The sequence below is a fragment of the Bubalus kerabau genome, chromosome 11, assembly GCF_029407905.1.
Source record: "Bubalus kerabau isolate K-KA32 ecotype Philippines breed swamp buffalo chromosome 11, PCC_UOA_SB_1v2, whole genome shotgun sequence".
Lineage (NCBI taxonomy): Eukaryota > Metazoa > Chordata > Mammalia > Artiodactyla > Bovidae > Bubalus > Bubalus kerabau.
This window is the reverse complement of record NC_073634.1, coordinates 97,123,825-97,144,300: the sequence shown is the minus strand read 5'-3', so window position 1 is coordinate 97,144,300 and position 20,476 is coordinate 97,123,825. Positions and strand designations below refer to the sequence as shown.

The following is a 20,476-nucleotide window of genomic DNA, read 5'->3' as shown; positions in this document are numbered from 1 at the left end:
TTGACCTTCGATATACAAATGACTTCTAGTAAAATAAGGACATTTAAATACTAACATACTGAAAATAAGTGTCCATTTTACTCCATTTAATTCAGCAGACTTTTAACCTTGTTCTTTTAGGTTTTGTTTTTTTTTTCCCTTTTCTTTTCTTTTTCCTCTCCATTCTTTTCTTTCTATTTTGTGTTAGTTTATTGAATTCTAAGTTCAGTTCTGAATGGTACTTGTGTTTTTTTTTGTTTTTTTTTTTTTGCCTTTGCCAAAGGGGGTCCTGGTCTTCATGATCCTTGTGAGCGAGATCCAACAGATGCTCTGAGCTATATGACCATCCAGCAAAAAGAAGATATTACCCACAGTGCACAGGTAGGAGATGGGCCCTATGACTGTGGTCTCTTAGAAAGAATGGTATCATGTAATTTATTTAAAAACTTTTTTTCTTGTCTTCTGTTGGGGACTTTTGTCATCATAATAATAGCATTTTATGAATGTGTTTTTAGCTAGATGTTCTAAGGGCTTTATGAATGAAAAATTTTAATAAATATAATCTTTTTTTCTTTAGCATGCACTCAGACTATCAGCCTTTGGTCAGATTTATAAAGTGCTGGAGATGGACCCCCTTCCATCTAGTAAGCCTTTTCAGAAATATTCCTGGTCAGTTACTGATAAAGAAGGTGAGTATAAATATTTTGTATTGGGGTTGCATGTGGGCGGTGATGGAGATGGTTGTGAAATGTTTCTCTTGTTAGAGCTGAGAGCATTTGAATTTTTAACCTAAGTCATATATAAGAGCGTTTACTGCTTTTCTTCATTTTCTTCTGTCCCATCAGTGACATCAACTTGCTTTCATTTGTTCTTTCTAGTGACAAACTCATTTGGCTATTGTTGATCAGATTCCATTATGGCATAGACTTAGGGATGGCACTCTGAGAACCCTTGGTCTGAAGTGAAGAGAAAAGTCACAAGCTAGGGGGAGATGTCAGGGTCACTCATCAGTTTGATGATCTTGTCATGCTTGGAAGTGTTATGTAACCAAGGAAGAGAAAACATAAGCATAATATAGGAGAAAAATATATTGGAAAATTCAGAACTGTCTTCCATTTGTTCTAGTCTGTGTGAACTCAGAGTTTCAGCAGAAAGAGCACAGGCTTTAGGGTCAGTATGACCTGGTTCCCCTCACAGTGCCCATGCTCACTAGCTTTAGGCCTTGAGCAATTAGTTCATCTCTTGCCTTGTGGGTATTACTCCCAATTTATTAGCTATTGTCAGATTATATGCCCAGCTCAGTGCTTGGAAACAGTAGATACGCAATATGAATCTTATTCTCATTATGCCACAAAAAACCTCCCTCCCTCTTTTCCTCCCTCTCTCCCCTATTATATTAGAAGGTGGGATGTTTAACACCAGTTATTTTCACCTGTGGCATCCCACCTACCATGAATGATACTATTCTAATAATTTTTTTAATGACAAAAATAGTGCAGTGGCCCAATCTGTTTATTCAAAGAACAGAATTCCAGTGTATCTAAACACTTTTCAGGGAGTCTACCAAATCAAAATTATTTCATAATAATACTAAAACTTTTTTTTTCACCCATTTCTGCTCTTTCATGTGTTTACAGTTTTCTAGAAGTTGCATATGACTTGTGATGGCATCGTCCCTCTGATGCTAATGAATTTTTTGTATTAAAATTTTTGTTTTAATTTCTAATATGTTAACTATTTATTGACACTACCCACAAAACAAAGTTCTTTGGGTGCTCAGTTTTTTAAGAGGATACAGTGGTCCTGAGACTGAAAAGTTTGAGCATCACTGCCTTCTTCTGTAAATTCCTCAGGGGTAAGGAATCCTCCAGAGCTCACCACAGAGCTGTTACAAACCAATGCTCAATAAATGTTTGTGGAATGATGGCCATTTTCTTGCAGAGAGTGCTCACTCAGCAGCATTTTTGAAAGAGATTCACATAACCATGTCTCTAGATTGAATGACTGAATAGAAATTTCATATATATTTGTAGATTCTAGAAGGCAACGGCACCCCACTCAAGTACTCTTGTCTGGAAAAATCCCATGGATGGAGGAGCCTGGTAGGCTGCAGTCCATGGGGTCACTAAGAGTCGGATACAACTGAGCGACTTCACTTTCACTTTTCACTTTCATGCCTTGGAGAAGGAAATGGCAACCCACTCCAGTGTTCTTGCCTGGAAAATCCCAGGGTTGGGGGTGCCTGGTGAGCTGCCGTCTATGGGGTCGCACAGAGTCGGACACGACTGAAGTGACTTAGCAGCAGCAGCAGAGTTAATAATGAAAAATTTTATTTTAGTCACTGAATTCGTAGTAGTTCTTCTGGTTTTGTGTTTTGTCTTTTACTGGATAGTAAAAGTTTATTGTTATGTGACTTAGACTTCTTTTAACTTTAGAGTTAAAGTTCTCAAGAGTTTGGGAACTACTGGTCTGTCAATTTTTAGCTTAAAATAGAACCAGACAGTTGGTGTTTCCATTTGAATCCTATCAGTTACTACTAGCTACATGGCTTGGCCGTAAGATGAGGGAGTTAAGGCCGTTGCCTCCAGACAGGAGCTGCATTATTCTTCATGCTTTCATGTTTTTAGCACCTGGCTTTTAAACTTTATTCTTAGAATTCTTGGTGATTTCAATATGCATTTAGATGATTTTTTTCTTTAGAATTCTGACTTCTTAATTCCTTGACATCCTCTCTCACAAATATTTTCTACTTCGTCTCAGGTGTGCATTTTGAGGACATATCCTAGATCTTGTCTTCAGTGTGTATACTTGTGCCCCCTCCCTAATTCATTCTCAAAAAGCCCACATTGTAACTGCCTCTAGTTGTCATAATGTCTAGTACTTATGCTCCAATTCTTGATACTCATCACTGATTCTGTTAACTTCTGATAGTGCTTCACCTTCCTCATGTTCTCACTTGTGTCACTTCTCTGCTTATAGTCACGTGGTCTGTCATTCTGATCACTCCGTAGCATATACCTTCTTTGTTGATCCTCTCTTCCCAGCAACTCTGGTTGAAATCCAACTCTTTCCCTATGTCAGACATCATTGAAGAAAAAAATACTTGGACATCTTAACTCTTTTCCCTTTAAGTTTCAGACATTAGCCTTAAGTAGACTATTTGTGTTGGCTGGCAATTCTCTTGTAAGTTGTAGAGTTCTCCAATTTTCCTAGACAGCTGTTGAACATCTTCTGTCGCTTTATACTTTTCTCCCCAGCCCTCCTTCTCAACTGATGACCTTGTTTGTTTGAAGTCCCCTTGCACTTAACTTTCCTTCCCTTGACTGGGAAAAGCCCAGCCTTTCTACTCATTCACTATATCACATCCCCTTTTGCCTATAGATGAACATCATCCTAGCAATTCTTTCTTTTCTCATCAGCATGAATTCCTCCTTTTCTGCTGGACCATTCTCATCAGCATAAAAACCTGCTGTAATGTCTCTCATTTGAAAAACAAAGCTAAACTCCTCCTTGATTCTGCAACTTTCTCCAACAGGAAGAAGCTGCTCCCTTTTATAGGAGTATGTTTTTTTTTCCTTTTCCTCACTTTCTTTAAAGCTTATTCCAACCAGACTTTCTTCCTCATCTCTCTGAGTCTTTCCTGTGACCTTTTCAGCAACACTGGACACAGGTGAATACTTTCTCTGCTATAATTAGTTATATATAGAAAAGTATAAGATCAGTTCAGTCTCTCAGTCGTGTCATTAAAAAAGTAATTATTTAAAAATTCCATATAATCACCATCCTAGTTAAGAAACAGAACATTGTCAGCTTCTCAAAAACATTTATTTATCCTAACACATCACTTCCCTGCTCCTTAAACTACTGATTTTTTATAATATTCTTGATTTTCTTTAAAGCTTTTCCACTTTTGTATGCTTTCTTAATTTAATTTGCTATTGCCTAGAACTTTATAGAAATAAAATCCTATTGAATTTAATCTTCTGTGACTGGCGTCTTTCTGTCCAGTGTTGTTTGGAATACTTTCATGTTACTGCACATAGTCATAGTTCATTTTATACTTATGTAGTATCCATTATGAATATGCTGTAGCTTAGCCATTGTACTTTGGAAGGACATTAGGCTTCTTTTTGTTTTTTTGGCAGCCATCCACATTGTTGCTGGGAGCTTACTTATATATGCCTTCTGGAGTATAGATGCAGGAGTTACTGTAGACCAGTATAAGATCTAGGAAGTTGTACACATAGCAATTTATATTCCTACCAGAAGTGTATGAGAGTTCCTGTTGTTTTATATCCTCAACAACATTTGCTATTGTCAGACACTTTTTCTGACATGAAGTACTACTTTTCATTTGACTTCCAGGTCATTACTTTGTCATGGATCTTTATACCACTGTACTTTCCTCAGCTGTCTTTGTTTTTTCTTATCTTCCTGATTTCGAATATTAAAGTGTCCTGGGTGCAGACCTCAAACCATTTTTCTTTATTTACACCCATTTAGACTATTTCAGAGATGTCATCTAGTTTCTTGTCTTGAAATACCTTCTATTCACTGCAGATTCCCAAGTTTACGTTTTCACTCTAGACTCCCAGCCCTTGACCTCAGCCCTCCCTATCTAAATCCCTCTCAGTGTTTCCACATGGATGTCTCACAGACACCTCACACTTCTGATGTCCTGTCCTTACCCTCCTTCTCACCTGTTCTTCCCATTGTTATCGCCATCCCAGACGTTGGAAACTACCCATCTCTGTGCTCAGGCCAAAAACCTTCACCCTTGAATCTTCTCTTTCTTTCACCCACATGCACATCATCAGCAAACCTGGCTGTTTTACTTTCAAAGTGTGTCTGGTATTCAGCTCTTTAACTTCTTCACTGGTGCCATCCTGGCCTAAGTTGCCCTTGTCATCTCTTGCCTTTGTTATTGTCTGTCTGCTGTACCTGGTCTTCCTTGCCCATCTTATCTGTTCTCAATAAAGCAGCAGTTTTCTTTTTGTTGTTCCCCTTATTATCTATAATTACAGATTCATAAGAAATTACTAAGATTGTACAGAGATGTCCCATGGAACCTTCACCTGGTTCCTCCCAGTGGTTACATCTTGTGTAACTATAGGAGAATATGGAAACCAAGAAATTGACATTTATACAATGTGGGTATAGGTTTTATGCCACTTTATCACATGTGTAGATTTGTGTAAACCCCATGGCAGTCAAGACACAGACGATTTCATCACCACAGAGAACTCGTGTATGCGGCCTGTTTAGAGCAATACCACTCCTCTTCCTTCAGCCATCCTCAAGCCTTGGAGTGAAAGTCACTCAGTCTGTCTGACTCTTTGCAAGTAGGAATGGGTAGCCTTTCCCTTCTTAAGAGGATCTTCCCAACCCAGGGATCGAACCCAGGTCTCCCACATTGCAGGCGGATTCTTTACCAGCTGAGCCACAAGGGAAGCCCTCAAGCCTTGGAAACTACTGATTTTTCTCCATCTCTGTAATTTTGTTACTTCAAGAATTTTATATCAATGAAGTTATCATTATGTGATTTTTTTGAGATCCTTATCCCCCTACTTAGCCTGATACTTCTGTGACCCATCCAAGTTGTTGGCACATGTCAATAGTTTATTCCTTTTTACTGTTAAGTAGGATTTTGTGCCACAGATGAACCAGAGTTTGGTTAAGTCATGCACCTATTGCAGGACATTTTGTTGGTCTCTAGTTTTTGACAATTACAAATAAAGATGCTGTGAACAACCTTGTGGGGGTTTTTGTGAGCAGATCATAGAAACACAGATTTTTGTGTGTTAGATTAATCAGCAGTTTTCCTTTGTTGTAGTGTTTTGTCCAATTTTGGCTCTAAGGTTTTACAGGCCTCTTAAAATGAGTTGAGAAGTATCCGTCTGTCCTTTTTCTGTTCTTTGGAAGAGATTGTGTAATATTGATGTTATTTCTTTCTTAAATGTTTGGAAGAATTTATCAGTGAAACCATTTGGGTGTGAGATTTTCTTTGTGGAAAGGTTTTAACTTAAGGATCTAATTTCCTTAATGTGTATCAAGCTATCTTCTTATGAGAGTTTTGGTAAATTGTGTTTTTCTAGGAATTTGTTCATCTAAATTTAAATACAGTTTATAAGATCCTCTTCTTAGTGTCTGCAATATCGATGTCCTCTTTTATACATTTGTGTACCTTCTTTTTTTCTGATCATTCTCACTACAGATTTATCAGTTTTTAAAAAGAAATCAGCTTTTGAGTTTGTTGATTATCTCCTGGCATATTCTTGTATTTTATTTCATTGCTTTCTGTTCTTATCCTTTGTTCTTCCTCACTACGTCCTTTGGGTTTAATTTGCTGTTCTTTTAAGAAAAATTTTGAGGTGAATTCATTATTAGTGTTTAGCCTCTTATATTATCATATACACTATTAAGACTGTTTTCCTTTATGCCCAGATTTATGTGCATTGTACTCTATTTACATTAGTATTTTTATTATCAGTTGGTTAAAACTATTTTTTAATTTTCCCTTGTTACCAGTTTTTTGACACATAAGCCATTTAAATGTCATTGTTTAATTTCTAGACAAATGAAGATTTTTCTAGTTAATCTCTATTTTTGAGCTCACTTATTCTACTGTGATCTGAGAACATGCTTTGTGTGATTCCATTCCTCCCCACCCCCTGTCAAGTTTGGCCTTGGAGTACAAAATGAAGCAGGGCAAAGGCTAAGAATTTTGCCAAGAGAACGCACTGGTCATAACAAACATCCTCTTCCCACAACACAAGAGACGACTCTACACATGGACATCACCCGATGGTCAACATTGAAATCATATTGATTATATTCTTTGCAGCAGAAGATGATGAAACTCTATATAGTCAGCGAAAATAAGACTGGGAGCTGACTGTGGCTCAGCTCATGAACTCCTTATTGCCAAATTCAGACTTAAATTGAAAAAAGTAGGGAAAACCACTAGACCATTCAGGTATGACCTAAATCAAATCCCTTAGAACTATACAGTGGAAGTGACAAATAAATTCAAGGGATTAGATCTGATAGAGTGCCTGAAGAACTATGGACAGAGGTTTGTGACGTTGTATAGGAGGCAGTGACCAAGACCATCCTCAAGGAAAAGAAATGCAAAAAGGCAAAATGGTTATCTGAGGAGGCCTTACAAATAGCTGTGGATAGAAGAGAAGCGAAAGGCAAAGGAGAAAAGGAAAGATATACCCATCTGAATGCAGAGTTCCAAAGAATACGAAGGAAAGATAAGAAAGCCTTCCTCAGCGATCAATGCAAAGAAATAGAGGAAAACAACAGAATGGGAAAGACTAGAGATCTCTTCAAGAAAATTAGAGATACCAAGGGAACACTTCATGCAAAGATGGGCACAAAAAAGGACAGAAATGGTATGGACCCAACAGAAGCAGAAGATATTAAGAAGAGGTAGCAAGAATACACAGAAGAACTGTACCAAAAAGATCTTCACGACCCAGATAACCACAGTGGTGTCATCACTCACCTGGAACCAGACATCTTGGAGTATGAAGTCAAGTGGGCCTTAGGATGCATCACTATAAACAAAGCTAGTGGAGGTGATGCAATTCCAGTTGAGCTATTTCAAATCCTAAAAGTTGATGCTGTGAAAGTGCTGTACTCAATATGTCAGCAGATCTGGAAAACTCAGCAGTGGTCACAGGACTGGAAAAGGTCAGTTTTTCTTCCAGTCCCAAAGAATGTTCAAACTACTGCACAGTTACACTCATTTCACATACTAGCAAAGTAATGCTCAAAATTCTCCAAGCCACACTTCAACAGTTCATGAACCATGAACTTCCAGATGTTCAAGCTGGATTTACAAAAGGCAGAGGAACCAGAGATCAAATTGCCAACATCCATTGAATCATTAAAAAAGAAAGAGAGTTTCTGAAAAACATCTACTTCTGCTTTAATGACTATACCAAAGCCTTTGACTGTGTGGATCACAGCAAACTGTGGAAAATTCTTCAAGAGATGGGAATACCAGACCACATTGTCTACCCCCTGAGAAATCTGTATGCAGGTGAGGAAGCAACAGTTAGAACTGGGCATGGAACAATGGACTGGTTCCAAACTGGGAAAGGAATATGTCAAGGCTGTATATTGTCACCCTGCTTATTTAACTTCTGTGCAGAGTACATCATGTGAAATGGCAGGCTGGATGAAGCACAAGTTGGAATCAAGATTGCTGGGGGAAATATTAATAACCTTAGTTATGCAGATGACACCACCCTTACGGCAGAAATCGAAGAGGAACTGAAGAGCCTCTTGATGAAAGTGAAAGAGGAGCGTGAAAAAGCTGGCTTAAAATTAACCATTCAGAAAACTAAGTTCATGGCATCTGGTCCCATCATGTCATGGCAAATAGATGGGGAAACAATGGAAACAGTGAGAGACTTTATTTTTTTGGGCTCCAGAGTCATTGCACATGTTGACTCCAGCTATTAAATTAAAAGACGCTTGCTCCTTGGAAGAAAAGCTGTGACCAACCTAAACAGTATATTAAAAAACAGAAACATTACTATGCTGACAAAGGTCTGTCTAGTCAAAGCTATGGTTTTTCCAATAGTCATGTAAGGATGTGAGAGTTGGACTGTAAAGAAAGCTGAGTGCTGAAGAATTGATGCTTTCAAACTATGGTGTTGGAGAAGACTCTTGAGAGTCCCTTGGACTGCAGGAGATCAAACCATTCAGTCCTAAAGGAAATCAGTCCTGAATATTCATTGGAAGGACTAACGCTGCAGCTGAAATTCCCAATACTTTGGCCACCTGATGCGAAGAAATGACTCACTGGAAAAGACCCTGCTGCTGGGAAAGATTGAAGGCAGGAGGAGTAGGGGATGACAGAGGATGAGATGATTGGATGGCATCACCGACTCCATTGACATGAGTTTGAAAAAGCTTTCGGAGTTGGTGATGGACAGGGATGCCTGGCGTGTTGCAGTCCATGGGGTTGCAAATAGTCGGATACGACTGAGCAACTGAAGTGAACTGAACTTGGTATTTCTTGAAAGTTAGTTTATGGCTCAGCACATGGTTGGTTTTTATAAATGATTCATACTTTGAAAAAGTGTGTATGGTCTGCAGTTGGTAGAGTCAGAATATTCTTTACATGTCAGGTCACATTTGGTCATGTTGTTTAAATCTTATACATCTGTAGTATAATTTTTTAAAACTTTATTGTCTTAATTATTGAGGTAGGTATGTCAGTTCCCCTCAATTATGGATTGTCTGTTTCCTATCGTAGGTCTTTCAGTTTTTAATTTCTAGAATCTTGGCTTTTCTAGCTTTAGATATTGGGGCAGAAATTCTTCTTGATGTCTTTTCTTTTTCAGAAGTCTGATCGTTCTCTTTAATACAGTTTGTTTCTGAAAGAATGCTTCATCATCAGAGTCTTTTGGGGATCTGTTTCTATTTTCTGCTGATTCTCATGATTTTTGTTAGAATATCTTGTCTTTTCATGTGTTTTTGTTTTGAGTCCTGGAGATGTAAATTGAAAACCTTTTAGAATTTAAAGACTAGGGTAATGATGCCGTCCTTCAGGGAGGATTTATATTTCTTTCTGGGCTAGTGGAATTGGCAATCTGGATCATCCTAATGGAATTGGGCATTCTGGTGATTTGAAGCTGGGTCTCAATCCTTGTGAAATCCAGACTATTTCCAATTCATTTACTTCCCATATATGGCACTGGAGAGCGCTACCCCACAGTGTGGGAAATTCACCAGGCCTTCCTCTTTTGGAGGTCCTTGAAGTTCAGTTTTTGGTCCCTGAGACCTGGGTGCTATTAAAAGTACTCTGTTCAGAACTTACCATTACCTGAAGGGGAGGGATTGTTACAGAGTTTGGAATTGACATGTACACATGGCTATATTTAAAAATAAATAACCAACAAGAATCTATTGTTTAACAAAAAGGTAGAGGACGAGAGAATGATAAATATGAGATGAGATCGGCCACATATTGATAATTCTTGAAGCTAATTGATGGATTAGTGGGAATTTATTATACTACTCTTTACCCTTTTGTGAGTGTTTGAAATTTTCCATAATAAAGTTTTTTAAGAAGTGCTCTGTTCAGTTCTTAGTGGCTTCTTCTGGGGGTGGAAGATACCTCCAAAGGAAATGTGGCCCCCAGTGCAAGGCTTCCTTCATCTCCTGGACCTTGACTCCATAGTTCATTATTGTACAGAAGCAGATATTTATTCTGCATTTGGTCCGGCTTTTCTAATTACTCTCGTTAGGAAGTCTGTTTCCTTTGACTTACTTTCTCATACTAGAAGTGGAACTTTTGTATTTTCCAAAATTTTGTCTGGTGAATTAGTGGTAGTTAAGGTTGAGAACTTCTGCTCCTGCTCATCGTCTTCTCTTGTCCTCTTGTTGTTCATGCCACTCCACCACTCAGGCCTTTATGCTGTTTCTTAGTATGTTCCTGCTGGAAGACCTTTGTAGTTGAGTTTTCTCTTCCTGGGGCTCTTTCCCCAAATAGCTGAATTTTCTTTGCTTCAAGTCGTTGTCAGTTAATTACCTTATCTATAAGTGATACCTTTCTGATGGGCACCACATGTTAAAAAATGGCAGTGTCTGCTCTCCCTTAAGTCTCTTACTTTTCTCCATTGTGCCTGGACTGGATGACATGCTGGGTTTAGTCTCCACCACCAGGTGCGCACACACTCTCTAAAAACAGGGAAGTTGTTTTGTTCTCATTGTCTAGCATCTAAAATTGTCCTGAACATAGAAGTATGCTCTATTAATATTTGTTGCTGAATAAATACATGAATGAAATTGTAATGAGAATGATGAAGTACAGACTTCATAGGATGCTTGTTAAATTAATTCATATAAGGTATTAAGAACAGTGCCAGGCATATGGTAAGCCCTCACCTGTTTATTTTTTTTGTATTTTAATTAAAACAGTTTTTAAAAATTTATTTATTTTTAATATAAATTTATTTATTTTAATTGGAGGCTAATTACTTTACAATATTGTATTGGTTTTGCCATACATCAACATGAATACGCCACGGATGTACACGTGTTCCCCAACCTGAACCCCCCTCACCTGTTTTTAAAAATTGTTGCCTCTCAAATGACCACTTCTTGTTTCTAGGTACTACATGTATTGAGAACAGCTTGTTTTTTTGTAGGGCATGCTCTCCACCCCTGTTACTATTATGATTAGCTCCAGATTTTACAGCCCTTGTCCAGTAGCAGGGATGGTAGAATGAAGCTTAATCCATGCAAACTGTTCATGTAGCTGGAGATTTTAGAGAATAGATCTGTACGTTTAAGCCAGCTAGTGAATTCCAGGCAGAGAGCAGCTTTTAATGCAACTTAATGAGTGGGAGAATGCTTGAATAGACGTTGTTCCTTCTTAACTCTATCTCTTGAAGACTGCATTCTGGAAGACTGGCATATACACAGTTTTATGTAATGCAGATGAAATACAATACTAAGCAGATATAAGTAGATATTGCCTTCTGTTGAAGAGAGAACATCAAGATTGATTGGCCTGAGTAGTAGGTATTGACTCAAGGAAATGCCAAAGTCAGTGTTTACCCGAAGGGATTATAAATCTTGATGATCAGAGAATATGTAGTTTTCTCCAAGAAGTATCTGGAAACATTATGGCATGAATTTTTTTTTTTTTTTTTGGCATGAATCTTTTGAGCATAACTTTTCTTTAGGAAACCCAACAACCAGCTTTTAAGGTGAAAACACAGAGAGGTCTTTTAAGGTACTTGGTAGAATGAAGCTTAATCCATGCAAACTGTTCATGTAGCTGGAGATTTTAGAGAACAGATCTGTACGTTTAAGCCAGCTAGTGAATTCCAGGCAATCAGAGAGCAGCTTTTAATGCAACTTAATGATTGCTTTGATAAGCTTTTCTCTGATTGTTTTTGTTTTGGACAATAAAGCTCCTGCTTTATGTCTGCCAGTATTATTAACTAGTTGTTTTATCTAAGAAATTGATAATACTAGTTTTTAGTTTTTGTTCCATACCCATTATGTTGTTTCTAAGTCTTATGTTAGATAGTTTATAAGATGCAAGATAAGGAGAAAGTATCTTTGACCTTCCTAGAGCACTAAGGAAACACAAGGTGTCTATGTATGAAATAGACAATGACACAAGACTCCATATGACACTTTATATTTCTGATATCATAGAAACTCTTATAAAAAATTGAGATGAGAGAGAAGCTGAAGAAAACTTAATGAAATGAGCTGTAAATAAAATCTTGACTAGGAATTTGAATGGGCAGGCAGAATTATTTTGTTGTATGAAAAATAATCAGATTTCCAAAAGCATGAGATTTTAATATGTTGACTTTAAAAATTTATACAATAAATGTTAACTTAGAGAAATATTTGAAAAGACATAAGTGAAAATAAATCTTACTACCAGAGATAACTACTTTTAACATTTTGATATATATCTTTCCAAACTTTTTTCTGTTTATGCATATACAGTTGTGAATATATGCATAGATATTTGTATGAATATATTTGAATAAATGAAAAAATAAATATAAGAAGGGTTAATATTGTTTCATGAAGATTCAGTTAATAGTTTTTGCTATTACAAGATTATAAAATTACTGCAGATGGTGGCTGCAGCCATGGAATTAAAAGACGCTTGCTCCTTGGAAGAAAAGGTATGACCAACCTAGACAGCATATTAAAAAGCAGAGACATTACTTTGCCAACAAAGGTCTGTCTAGTCAAAGCTATGCTTTTTCCCAGTAGTCGTGTATGGATGTGAGACTTGGACCATAAAGAAAGCTGAGCGCCAGAGAATTGATGCTTTTGAACTGTGGTCTTAGAGAACACTCTTGAGAGTCCCTTGGACTGTAAGGAGATTCAGCCAGTCCATCCTAAAAGAAATCAGTCCTGAATATTCTTTGGAGGGATTGATGCTAAAGCTGTAGCTCCAATACTTTGGCCACCTGATGCGGGGAACCAACTCATTGGAAAAGACCCTGATGCTGGGAGGGATTGAAGGCGGGAGGAGAAGGAAACGACAGAGGATGAGATGGTTGGATGGCGTCACCCACTCAATGGACAGGAGTTTGAGCAAGCTCTGAGAGTTGGTGATCAACAGGGAAGCCTGGCATTCTGCAGTCCGTGGGGTTGCAAGAGTTGGACACGACTGAACTGGACTGAACTGTATTGAACACATATATGTTTTAAAATTAAAAAAATGTTTTATATTTTGGCCACACCATGTGGCATGTGGGATCTTTGTTCCTCAATCAGGGGTCTAACCCACGTCCCCCTGCATTGGAAGCGCAGTCTTAACCACTAGACCGCTAGCGAAGTCCCTACATTTTCAATTGATCCGTGAAAGGGTCTTATGGTCCTTATGTGATTCCTAAGATTTTTCCTTCCTGAACATATTAAATATATTTGGTAGAGTAAGTGGAATCACTATTTTAACTGATAATCTCTTGTACCTTTTTTTAGGTGCTGGGTCTTCAGCTCTGAAGAGGCCATTTGAAGATGGATTAGGGGATGATAAAGATCCCAATAAGAAGATGAAACGAAACTTAAGGAAAAGTGTGTAAAATCTTTATTCTTATAGATGTGAACTAGAAAGGATTTATGTCCCAGGAAAATAAAAATTAAAAAGTGAAGACTTTGATTGATTTGAATTCGAGTTTGAAGAAAAGGGAATAGCTTCTGTTTTCAAGCACCATTTGCTTAAGATATATCAATATTGGCAAACTAAAATTAATTAATATGGTAATGCATGGGCTTCCCTGATGGGTAAAGAATCCGCCTGCCATTGCGGGAGACACTAGTTTGATCCCTGGGTGAGGAGATCCCCTGAAGAAGGGAATGGCAACCCACTCCAGTATTCTTGCCTGGGAAATCCCATGGACAGGGGAGCCTGGCAGGTTACAGTCCATGGGGTCACCAAGAGTTGGAATTGACTTAGCAACTAAAGAACAACAAAGATGTTAATGCATGTTACTTTTACAATGATGTTAGTGTAAGTATTTAAGCAGTAATTTTAGAATTATTTATGAAGTGAATTTATATGTGCATTTTGAAATTCTTGCTTTTTTAAAACCTGAGTTTATAGTGGTTACTATTACTAGGAACCTACAAAAACATAGATTAAAGCAAGTGGTCTAATTTCTGATCTCATTCCTCTTTCTCTTGCAGTTCTGGATAGTAAAGCAATAGACCTTATGAATGCACTAATGAGGCTGAATCAGATCAGGCCTGGGCTTCAGTATAAGCTGTTATCTCAGTCTGGCCCTGTCCATGCCCCAGTCTTCACAATGTCTGTAGATGTGGATGGTACAACATATGAAGCCTCAGGACCATCCAAGAAAACAGCAAAGCTTCACGTAGCAGTGAAGGTACAGTATTTATTTTACTTAAAAATGCTTTGTTATTTTATGTTGTAAATAAGGTGCTTATGTATCTATGGTATATTAACAGAATTTTCAGGAGTTTAATGACAATAGCGTGTAGACTTCTGTTACCTCTGAATCACAAAACTATTCTTTTTTGATTATAAAATAATATGTATTGATGATACAAAATTTGCAAAACACAGAAAAAAGGAAAGAAAATCTATGTTAATTGCTTATCTCTGAGGCAGTTCATTAATATTTTATATAGTATATACAACAGTATTTTTGTTTCTTTTATGTTGAGCTCACAGTGTATGTGTAATTTAATCCTCTTTCATTTCACATGTCATCAGTATTTTTCCATGTTATTAAAATCTTTATAAATGTATTTTAATGGCTGTGTTATTATAATGATTATAATAGATATACTGTTACTTGTTTAAACATTCCTGTCATTGGATATTTTGTTATTTGCAGATTTTTTTCTATCATAAATTAATGATTTTTTTTTTTTTTTTTTTTTTTGCAACTGGTGCTTTTTCTGTATTTTGAAATATTTCCATAAAGAATAAGATCCAGGATTGAACCAGTCAGTTATGCATATAAGTTTGTAGAAAGTTGCTAAATGCTAGACTCTATCCATGAGTACATCTGGCCTCTTGCAGAGAAATATGAAAATGTCAAAGATCATGTAGATAGAAGATAACTTTTAACTTCAGAAAAGTTCTGTTATGTAACAGTATGACATAAGATGTAATTGGTCTGTTTTCATAATCATTCCAGTTTGCAGGTATTTATTAATGTAAATGTAAACATTTCTCATGGATGCTAAGAATATAGCAGTGACCAGAACAAAGTCTCCGCCCTCCTGGAACTTGCATTCTAATGAGGATAGGATGGGGAGAAAGACAGTGGTTAGATACATGGGTCAGTTATTTGTTAAGTGGTAATAAGCATAATGCAGAAAAATTACAACTTAGCCATAAAATTATAGAACAATAGGGTATGTTGTTTAAAAGGGAGTACTTTTTAAGTATGTCGAAATAGTATGAGTTTAAAACGAGACAAAAAGATTACTAAGAATGAGGGAAAAGTGAATTTAGAAATAAGGCTAAAAATACAGTTTAGTTGTAAAGTATGCTGTGAATGAGTCACAAATTTGAATATAAGTTCTCTAACATCTGACCCAGAAAGCTTGTGAAATATCTACATCAGTTCTTTGTCTATGACAGTTGATTATGAGAGTCAAGAGTTGTTTTGGTTTAAAGGTCGCTTGGCATTCCCCTTGGGTGGGTCTTCATAAAAAGGAGTCAAAGCAATATCATGAAGCAGTGATGTCTTTCAGAGGCATCTCTGATGCTGTGACAGTCTGTGGGTTATTTCTTGTAATAACCTGTAATATAAGCTAGTGGCCTCATAGCAGATTTCAGTTAGGCAAATTTGGGGGAGTTAGTAGAGTGGCAAATTTTGCAATAAGACAAGATTTAGATGTTGTTTGTCCTCATAATAACCATTAATATTTTGGTATGTATTTTTCTAAGCTTTTTGTTTTTAAAATTATAATTTCAAAAAAGTATTGAAAATGAAAAATATTTCCCTAAGTTTGATGCACACACATGGGGTGGCACCTGAGAATCCACTGAGGATTTGGAAAATATTTGGTAAATGTACTGTTTTAGCTTTATAAACTTTGCATCATTAGGAATTGTGAAAACAATCTGGCTCCAAGGGTTTCACATAAGGAATGGAGGGACCAACATACTGTATATACAAAAATGTATATTTAAAATAAGGACCATGGCTTTCTTGTGTATCTAAAAATTTATTATGAGGCTTTTTTTTTTAATAACAACAAAGTTTGCTCTAATTTTTAGTGATGGTATAATATTTTATTAGTATCAATCTGCCATAATGTAACTAATCCATTTAGATTTAGATGCATTGAGTTGATTGCTTTTCATGTTTGTGAACTAGTCTGATTATCCTTTATGATACATTTTAGAGATGGAATTGCTAGGTTAAGAAGAAAGCACAGGGCTTTCCTAGTGGCTCAGTGGTAAAGAATCTGCCTGCCAAGGCAGGAGACACTGGTGTGATCCCTGATCTGGGAAGATGCTATAACCTTGCTAAGCCCATGTGCCACAACTATAGAGTCTGTGCTCTAGGGCCCGAAAGCCACAACTGCTGAAACCCTCGAACCCTAGTGCCCATGTTCTACAACAAGAGAAGGCACTGCAGTGAGAGGGCTGCACACCACAGCTAGAGGGTAGCTCCCTCTCGCCACAAGTAGAGAAAAGCCCACACAGCAACAAAGACCCATTAGAGCCAAAAATAAATAAGAAGAAGAAAGCACATTTGAGTGATCTGTTAATTCATTAAACATGTATTCACTTCAGTAGCTCAGTCCTGTCTGACTCTTTGTGACCCTGTAGACTGCAGCACGCCAGGCTTCCCTGTCCATCATCAACTCCTGGAGCTTGTTCAAACTTATGTCCATCTGTTGGTGATGCCATCCAATCATCTCATCTTCTGTTGTCCCCTTCTTCTCCCACCTTCAATCTTTCCCAGCATCAGGGTCTTTTCTAATGAGTAGGTTCTTTGCATCAGGTGGCCAGAGTATTGGAGTTGCAGCTTCAGCATCATTCCTGCCAATGAATATTCAGGACTGATTTCCTTTAGGATGGACTGGTTGGATCTCCTTGCAGTCCAAGGGACTCTCAAGAGTCTTCTCCAAGACCACAGTTCAAAAGCATCCATTCTCTGGCACTCAGCTTTCTTTATAGTCCAACTCTCACATCCATAAATGACTACTGGAAAAACCATAGCTTTGACTAGACGGACCTTTGTTGGTAAAGTAATGCCTCTGCTTTTTAATATACTGTCTAGGTTGGTCACAGCTTTTCTTTCAAGGAGTAAGTGTCTTAATTTCATGGCTGCAGACACCATCTTCAGTGATTTTGGAGCCCAAAAAAATAGTCTCTCACTGTTTTCCATTGTTTCCCCATCTGTTTGCTGTGACATGATGGGACTGGGTGCCATGATCTTAGTTTTCTGAATGTTGAGCTTTAAGCCAACCTTTTCAGTCTCCTCTTTCAATTTCATCAAGAGACTCTTTATTCTTTGCTTTCTGCATTAAGTGTGGTGTCATCTGCATATCTGAAGTTACTGATATTTCTCCCGGCAGTCTTGATTACAGCTTGTGCTTCATCCACCCTACCATTTCGCATGATGTACTCGGCATAGAAGTTAAATAAGCAGGGTGACAATATATAGCCTTGACGTACTCCTTTCCCAATTTGGAACCAGTGTGTTTTTTCATGTCCAGTTCTAACTGTTGCTTCTTGAGCTGCATACAGATTTCTCAGGAGGCAGACAAGGTGATCTGGCATTCCCATCTCTTGAAGAATTTTCCACAGTTTGTTGTGATCCACACAGTCAAAGGCTTTTGCGTGATCAATAAAGCAGATGTTTTTCTGAAACTCTTATTTTTCTATGATCCAGTGGATATTGGCAATTTAATCTCTGGTTCCTATGCCTTTTCAAAATCCAGCTTGAACATCTAGAAGTTCATGGTTCACATACTGTTGAAGCGTGGCTTGGGGAATTTTGAACATTACTTTGTTATCATGTGAGATGAGTGCAATTGTATGGTAGTTTGAACATTCTTTGACATTGCCTTTCTTCGGGATTGGAATGAAAACTGATCTTTTCTAGTCCTGTGGCCAACTGCTGAGTTTTCCAGATTTCCTGGCATATTGAGTGCAGCACTTTAACAGCATCATCTTTTAGGATTTAAAATAGCATCACCTCCACTAGTTTTGTTTGTAGTGATGTTTCCTAAGGCCCACTTGACTTCGCCTTCCAGGGTGTCTGGCTTTAGGTGAGGGATGATACCATTGTGGTTATCTGGGTCATGAAGATCTTTTTTGTATAGTTCTTCTGTGTATTCTTGCCACCTCTTCTTAATATCTTCTGCTTCTGTTAGGTCATACAATTTCTGTCCTTTATTGTGCTCATCTTTGCATGATTGTTCCCTTGGTATCTCTAATTCTCTTGAAGAGATCTCTAGTCTTTCTCATTCTGTTGTTTTCCTCTATTTCTTTGCATTGATCACTGAGGAAGGCTTTCTTATCTCTCCTTGCTGTTCTCTGGAACTTGCATTCAAATGCATATATCTTTCCTTTTTTCCCTTGCCTTTAGCAAAGGATTAGGATTTCTTATTAAATGTCAGGCATATATTGCTAAATTGCCTTCTTGTAAAGGTTCTATCACATTATAGATTCTGTTATAAGTGAATTTCGGAGTGTGTTTTATATGTAACGTGTTTATAAAAGTAGGTCCCACTAGATAAAAATCCTTGAATTCTTTACTCGGTAACTTGGTAGACCTCTGTACCTGTTAAGAACAGCACTGAAATCAAAATGAGACAAGAAGAAACCAGTTTTGCTCAAGGAGCTTTGCTCAAGGAGCCTGGCTGCCTAGCAGCACATACCCTAAAGTAATGAAGATTATTGGCCAATCTTCCCTTTCTTCCTCTTTTTCCTGACAATCCCTCACAAAAGACATCGTTATGGACATAATCAGCTATATTCCACCAAAAGAATCTTAGTCATTGTAGGCAAAAGATCAGGTGAAGGGGGCAAGAAATAAAGCCCCTCTGCAGAAGTTCTGGAGCCATCAGTTCTCTACCAGTGTAACCTGTGCGTATGGCTTTCTCCTGAGTGGAGAGCCATGGAGAGGGTGTTTAACGTTTTCACTCTTGGTCCCTCATCTTTGAGGGTATCAGCCGTCTCAGCCTTAACCCCCTGCCAGAAGAGAACAGGCGTGATTACCCTTGATTTTCTATTCACCTTTCTTCCAGGGATTATCTTGTGATTTTCAGTTCAGTTGATTTGTTTATTAGGTTTGATTTGTTTGCCAGACATTTGAAACTCACTTTTCTTTGGTATACCAGTTTTTTTTTTACCTTAATACTGATTCCAAACAAATTGGTTCTGTAGTTCCAAGAACTCCATACTTTTTTTTTTTTTTTTAACTTTTGTGGCTTATGCTAGTTAATAATTTCAGAATATGTGTTCATAGAAATACGACTTAATTTGAAAATGTTTTTGTTGTGCTGTGTTGTAAGCACATTTGTAATATCCTTTGAGATTATCCATCCATTTATATGAAATTTTTATAAATGTATTGAAGTATGTTGCTACAAAAACAAATGAATCTGATATGTGAAAAAAGGGCAGAGAGAAGTGGTGTTAAATAATTTACATTATTCTCTTTTAACTATCTGTATTAAATTTGGAGAAACTGCATGTCTTTAGTTTTTATTGGAGTAAACAAATCAAATTTCTTTGGGACTCTTGGCTTTTGACTTGCAGCCTGTGTTAACCTGGTATTAATTCCAGACTGGTAACTGCTCTTTCAGAGATGGAATTTCTCAGAGAGAGCGTATTTGCAGGACTTGGGCAGTAGAGAAGGTGTTTTCTTTACAAATAATGATGAGGATATAACCAAGTGACGTTAGTATACTTAGTGTGAAGTACTATTTGAGTCCTTTTAGAACTTAGGATGTTAAAGTATTCTTGGCCTTACTCCCATTGAATACAGAGAATTTATTTACAATTTGGAAATGTTCAACAGAATGCCAAGTTCTCCATATGAACTGGGTGAATTAATTTCAGGTTCTCTTGGTTTAGAATTCTATTTCTGCCCATTTTTTGTTTAGCGTAATTTCATGTATGTTATCAAAATCCTTTGTACAGGATGCCGTCATTTATAAAGACTAGGCTGTTTGACTTCTTTCTCATTTGTGTGGCGACCATTACAGGTTTTTGAGAAAGCTATTAGGTATAGTTGAGGTTATAAAGAAATATGCCATTGCTTTTACACTCAAGCAACTTAAAACATACTCAAAAGCCTAGACAAATACAGGGATCTTTAGGAACCTAACTTTGGTACAGACCTTTAAGTCAGTGACTGACAATTCAGTGTCAGCCTGTTTGAAAGAGGCTTATAAAAAGTGCTCATGAACATATTCTTTTGCAAACATCTAAAGCAGTTTAACCTGGAAGGAGGTTTTAAAAGGCTTGCAAACACACACATGCACA

General features: G+C 37.4%; 1 protein-coding gene across 5 annotated transcripts in view; it reads left to right on the top strand.

The window, feature by feature from the left end:
* Nucleotides 1–20,476, top strand: part of STRBP (spermatid perinuclear RNA binding protein) — a 181,849-nt gene that overhangs the window by 143,780 nt on the left and 17,593 nt on the right. For all 5 annotated transcript variants that reach the window (XM_055541093.1, XM_055541092.1, XM_055541095.1 and 2 more), the window contains 4 exons: nt 263–360; nt 557–668; nt 13,471–13,563; nt 14,176–14,375. In XM_055541093.1, the coding sequence (XP_055397068.1) occupies nt 263–360; nt 557–668; nt 13,471–13,563; nt 14,176–14,375 (503 nt within the window). The remainder of the gene's footprint in view (nt 1–262; nt 361–556; nt 669–13,470; nt 13,564–14,175; nt 14,376–20,476) is intronic.